Source organism: Miscanthus floridulus, chromosome 1 (genome assembly GCF_019320115.1).
Source record: "Miscanthus floridulus cultivar M001 chromosome 1, ASM1932011v1, whole genome shotgun sequence".
NCBI lineage: Eukaryota > Viridiplantae > Streptophyta > Magnoliopsida > Poales > Poaceae > Miscanthus > Miscanthus floridulus.
Window position 1 is genome coordinate 197,245,072 of NC_089580.1, and position 6,326 is coordinate 197,251,397.

A 6,326-nucleotide genomic window follows, 5' to 3' on the forward strand; every position below is an offset into this window, starting at 1 on the left:
GATGAGAGGAAACTTGTTATGTTACAACAACTGTAATGCAATCTTTTGTAATATATGCACATGAAATAATATAATGTAAAATACACATATGCATGCATGCATGTAAATATATATATGATGCATGCATGCATATATATATATATATATATATATATATATATATATTTCTATGCTTGAATTGTGTGATTTAATACGTTCATTGTGCTTGAACCGAAACATACTATATGCGCGTATAAATATATAATTAGCAGCGTACAATACGACTTCGAAAACCTATTTTGAAAAGAAAACAAAAAAATGAAAAGAAAAGAAAAAAGAAAAAAAACATTTAGTCCCGGTTCATATTACCAACCGGGACTAAAGGTGCCGGCCATCGTGGCATGTCAGGAGGCACCTTTAGTCCCGGTTGGTGTTACCCACCGGGACTAAAGGTCCTCCTTTAGTCCCGGTTCCTGACCCGGGACTAAAGGACCCCCTTTAGTCCCGGATGCTTGCTCCCGGGTGGGGAACCGGGACTAGAGGGGGTTCCCCACCGGTAGTAAAGCTCGGTTCTCTACCAGTGCATCGTGTTTGGATGTAGGTATTCAGCCTTAGAATTTAGAATTGATATTGGCTAGCTCCAAATAACAACTTTTCTAGTTCAATCATTTGGCCGATACATTTGGGCCTTGTTTAGATGCCAAAAAATTTGGCAAAATGCACTATAGCGGTTTTCGTTGTTATTTAGCAATTAGTGTCCAATCATAGTCTAATTAGGCTTAAAAGATTCGTCTCGTGGATTTCGTCTAAACTATGTAATTAGTTTTATTTTTTATTTATATTTAATACTTCATGCATGCGTCCAAAGATTCGATGTGACGGAGAATCTTGAAAAATTTGGCAAAATTTTGGGGAACTAAACTGGCGCAATTAAATATCTTTTTTGTTAAAAACCAATCACTTTGTCGCAATTAAATAGACCAAATGATTGGACTTGCTTCAGCATAAACTTGAGAGCACAAATTGCCATCTATACTTGTTCAAGCTAGTACAACTGATCTCTAGCTACGTATCTTTTAGCACAAAGTACTTTTGCATATCATGTCATCGTGTTTGGATGTAGGTATTCAGCCTTAGAATTTAGAATTGATATTGGCTAGCTCCAAATAACAACTTTTCTAGTTCAATCATTTGGCCGATACATTTGTTCTTTTGAACGAAGAAACTTGGTCGATGTAAAGATTGTATACTAGTTTCAGCACAACTGCTCCATCATCAGTACGCTGACTGATCATCTACATCTAGTGATGATGCGATCAAGTTATACAACTTATGCAGAAAAGACAACTGTACATTACATATATATATATTCAATGAACGACATGTATATCATGAGATGAGCCTAACCCATCATTTTGTTCCCATACCAACTGATGTATGCTTTTCTTTTCTTTTCGGAACTTATATACATTTTCCCTAGAAGTTGGACTGGCGGCCTCCTTCTATTCAAATATTTTGCATGTGGTTTGTGCATTGTTTAGGCACTCTATATAATGTGGTCTAGTGCACTATTTATTAACTCATAAAATGTATTTTTTTAATGACTCATAAAATGTATTTAGGACTCATTGTTATTATTTCTGTAATGTCTCTCCCAGATTTTTTTAAAAAAAAAATCTTGTAGTAGTAGATGAAATTGCAAGAGGAAAAGGAATAACAAACCAGGGCCCAGCAGTGCATTTTCAAATCTTTGGTTCCCAATGATTGAGTCATCTTTCCTAGCACCGTGCGCGCGAATCTTGTCTCACGGAAACTCCTATAAATACGCCCCCGCCCCCCCCCCCCCCCCCCCCCCCCCCCCCCCCCCCCCCCCGCTGCAGGCTCACACCACACCACAAACGCAGCGCAACGCACCAGGTAGCAGCTAAGCTGAGAGTCGCAATGGACAGCTCAGTCGAGAGCTGGTGGGTGCTTCCCATGACCTTGATCCCGGCCGTCTCCTGCGAGCAACACGAGAACATGGCCACCATAGCCACTAGCTTCGCCTACCTCGCCATCTTCGCATGTCTTGCATGGGAGGGCGCGTCCCTGCTCTACTGGGCTCACCCAGGCGGCCCTGCGTGGGGCAAGTACTGGAGGGCAAGGGGGAAGCCGTCGTCGACGATCCCGGGGCCCAAGGGCCTCCCGGTCGTCGGCAGCCTCGGCCTCATGTCCGGGCTGGCGCACTGCTCGCTGGCCGACAAGGCGTCGCGCCGGCCGGGGGCCAAGAGGCTCATGGCGCTGTCGCTCGGCCCTGTCCGCGCGGTCGTCACTTCCCACCCGGACGTGGCCAAGGAGATCCTCAATAACCCGGCGTTCGCCGACCGCCCCCTCAACCACGCCGCGTACGGCCTCATGTTCCACCGCTCCATCGGCTTCGCCGAGCACGGCCCGTACTGGCGCGCGCTCCGGCGCGTCGCCGCGGGCCACCTGTTCGGCCCAAGGCAGGTCGAGGCCTTCGCGCCTTACCGCGCGGCCGTCGGGGAGGGGATCGTCGCGGCCCTGCGCGGCGCCGCCGGCTCCGGCGGCGTCGTCCAGGTGCGCGGCCTCCTGCGCCGAGCATCGCTCTACTACATCATGCGGTTCGTGTTCGGCAAGGAGTACGACGTGTCGCGCGCGGTGCCGGCGTCCGGGAAGGAGGAGGTGGAGGAGCTGCTCGAGATGGTGCACGAGGGGTACGAGCTCCTGGGCATGGAGAACTGGTGCGACTACTTCCCGGGGCTCGCCGCCCTCGACCCACAGGGAGTAGGCGCACGGTGCGCCGAGCTCATGCCACGGGTGAACCGGTTCGTGCACGGCATCATCCAGGAGCACCGTGCCAAGGCGATCGCCGGAGGAGACGCTCGTGACTTCGTTGACATCTTGCTCTCCCTGCAGGAGAGCGAGGGGCTCGCGGACTTCGACATAGCCGCTGTGCTCTGGGTAAGAACTAGAACTCATGCACTTAACACACAATGAATAAGGTCTTGTTTAGTTCCTCTCCAAAACTTTACACCCTATTCATCGAATATTGGGACACGTGCATGAAGTATTAAATATAGACTAAAAATAACTAATTGCACAAATTACGACTACTTTGCGAGACGAATCTTTTAAGCCTAATTAGTTCATGATTTGACAACAAAGTGCTACAGTATACATATGTGCTAATGACAGATTAATTATGCTTAATACATTCATCTCGCTGGTTTATCGACGGATTCTATAATTTATTTTTTTATTAGTATCCGAACACCCCATGCAACCCCGTTATATGACACCCGATGTGGCACCCCAAAACTTTCCACTCTGGAACTAAACAAGGCCTAAACCCATATCTAGCTATTACTCCTACACCAAAATTATGCGAAGGGTTCAATCAGTATAAATAAACAAGTTTTGCTGAAGAGCGCGCCAAATCATGCAAAAATACTTTTGCTCAGATCGTATCTGAAAAAAGAGTAGCGAAAGCTTTAAAATTTAAAACAGTGCGTGCGTGCAAAAATTCTACCAACTTTTCGTCTTTCTTTCTAATCTTTAAATTTGTTTATCTATAGAAAGAATCCCATAAACGGATGGCTAGCTGCATGCATCACTAAGCACTAGTAGAAACTAAAGTAAGCTAGCTGCCCTTGTATTCATCAGGAGATGATCTTCAGAGGAACGGACGCCATGGCCGTGCTCATGGAGTGGACGCTAGCTCGTCTCGTCCTCCACCGCGACGTCCAAGCCAAGGCGCTCCGTGAGCTCGACGAGGTCGTCGGCGGGAACAGCCAGGTCGTCACCGAGTCGGCGGCGCCGTCGCTGCCTTACCTGCAGGCGATGCTGAAGGAGGCTCTCCGGATGCACCCGCCGGGCCCCCTCCTGTCGTGGCGCCACAGGGCGATATCCGACACGTACATCGACGGCCACCACGTCCCGGCGGGCACCACCGCCATGGTAAACCAGTGGGCCATCAGCCGCGACCCCGAGGTGTGGGACGCGCCGCTCGAGTTCCGTCCCGAGCGGTTCCTCCCCGGCGGCGAGGGCCAGGACGTGTCCGTGCTCGGCGCCGATGGCCGCCTCGTGCCGTTCGGGTCCGGCAGGAGGAGCTGCCCCGGCAAGTCCCTGGCCATGACCACCGTAACCGCCTGGATGGCCTCGCTTCTGCACGAGTTCGAGTGGCTGCCGGCGTCGGACACAGGCGCCGGCGTCGACCTCTCGGAGGTGCTCCGTCTGTCCTGCGAGATGGCAGTGCCGCTCGAGGTCCGCGTGCGCCCGAGGAGCGGCATGTGAGTGAAGTACCTGCCGATAGCCATGACACCCCACTGTGCAAAGTGTAGCAGTGACCCTAAGCAGCGTTCTCTTAGTAAACTGTGAATAAGCAGCTGGTGAGGACTGTGCATACCAGCTCAGCTCAGTTCAGTATTTGGTTCAGGGTTTCAACTTGCCTATGTATCATATAGTGTGACCGTGAGTACAAGTTATCCGCAAAAAGTGTACAAATCATAAAGCTATTGAACGAAGATCGTGTGAAGTGTGTCATACTGGCGTCGAACCTATGGTGTCTATAAATGCCCGGCCGTCGATGGGGTCGAGGTCCTTCTGGACTCGCGACGAGAGTATGTACGGTCGGAATGAAAACGGATCGGAGCGGAGCCGATAATGTCTTCTCCATATTCTAATCTATTTTTTTTTTTCGGATTCAGAGCGGATCAAATATTATAAGAATTTAGATGCGAATACGGATTTTTTATAGTGTCGGAAATTGTATGGATTCGGACCGGTGTTGGAGCAGAAGCATACTTTTTTTAAGTCGGATAATGTGTGCTTACGTGTTGTTTTTTATGATTAGAAACAATTCATTAACCAAAGTCATAAAGCAGCAACACAACACCAAACAATCACCATTGATCCACCACTTCAATTTAAGAGCTAACAAAATCAATACTTCTCAGTTTGAATTTAAGAGTATAAAACAAGCGTATAGAAGAAATAAATATTCTTAATTAAAATATTTAAGCAAAACTTTGTCATTTGATGATTAGCCGCCATTTGCTTGTGGGCTACTTATAATAATGCTTGTGTCGTGGGATGGGTCAACTTGTATTCTTGTCGCTTTGGACTCCTTAAAATATTCGGATTATCCTATTATTAGCATTAGATAATCCGTGTTCAATTTCCGGATAATCCATATCTGTCGGATTTCGCTAATCCCATATCCTACACCGCATCCACGTATAATCGGATTCGGATTATCCGCATCCGCACGGATATTAAAAACACTTCTCCATGTCCTTAAAATTCGGATTCGGAGCGGATCGGGACGGAGGATTATCCGTACCATTTTCACCCTATGTACCAGTTGATTCTACAGTGATCTTCTTGTCCAAACCTACGCCTATGTGTTATGTTATAGAGGGCCAAATGGGTAGTATGGCTGGGCACGGCAAAGGACCTGCCAAGGCACGACCCGATAGAGATCGGGCCAGCACGGGGCAACTATCGGGCCCCTAACTTAGGGTCCTCTGTGCATCATGTATATGTCCCTTATCTTGAGTTGCAAAGCTATTCTTCTCGTCTTCCTATGATTCACCCTGTTGATACACCCTGTCGTGATGACTTCTTGAATTTTAATTCTTCCTGGGTTGGTGGTGCTAACTTCCTTGTTTTGCTTCATTTGAGCAACAATCACAGTGTTCTTAGGGTTCCATTTCTCATATTCTTTGGATTCCATTTTTCATCCAAAAACTTGCATCTTTCTGCTTCGACTTGTTCTCGCTTTGTATTATCAAGGATCTCTTTCTTTCTTAAATCGGGGTTCTAAATCTTCTACTTCTTAGATCCGATTATTTTTCGTGTAGGTTATTCTTTATCTTGTGATCACCCTTAGTTGGTTTCTTCACGTATGAATGTTACGGGATCGCGAGCCAAACATACCGCTTCTTGATTACGACGGGATGATTACAACAATGGAGATGAGGGAGGTGCTATGCTACCAGTACATCTCCCTGGGGAGTAACTAGTCTACTTCGTCGGACAGTGCGACTTCATTCCAGTGCTCTCGGGGTCCTTCAACGGAGCTGGGTCGTGGGTCGGCTTCTTCTCTTGGAGGTAGCTGAGTGAGAGGGATGAGTGGCTCGATGTTTGAGGCTTTCATAGGCGGTGGTGTGTGCGGTACTACAATGCCTGTCCTTCTTCTTTCTGGAGGGTAGACGGGGATTCCTTCTAGAATTACAGGCTCTGGTCTATGCACGGCGGACATCCTTCGCTTTGGTCGGGTGACGAGGTAGGCGTTCTTCAACTCTTGGGCGTGTCGGTCTTCGGCTGTCTTCAGGACTTCTGCAATG

General features: G+C 47.9%; 1 protein-coding gene across 1 annotated transcript; it reads left to right on the plus strand.

The window, feature by feature from the left end:
• Positions 1-1,880: 1,880 nt before the first annotated feature.
• Positions 1,881-4,521, plus strand: LOC136508357 (cytochrome P450 78A9-like). Its single transcript, XM_066503015.1, has 2 exons — positions 1,881-2,940; positions 3,643-4,521. Exons 1-2 carry the CDS (start codon positions 1,921-1,923, stop codon positions 4,270-4,272), a joined length of 1,650 nt encoding a protein of 549 aa, XP_066359112.1. The 5' UTR covers positions 1,881-1,920; the 3' UTR covers positions 4,273-4,521.
• The last annotated feature ends 1,805 nt before the right edge of the window (positions 4,522-6,326 follow it).

Bases quoted from the DNA above. Each gene is read 5' to 3' on its own strand.
- LOC136508357 (XM_066503015.1), top strand. From the start codon at position 1,921: ATGGACAGCTCAGTCGAGAGCTGGTGGGTGCTTCCCATGACCTTGATC. The intron at 2,941-3,642 runs GTAAGAACTAGA...TGTATTCATCAG, and splicing joins ACATAGCCGCTGTGCTCTGG to GAGATGATCTTCAGAGGAAC.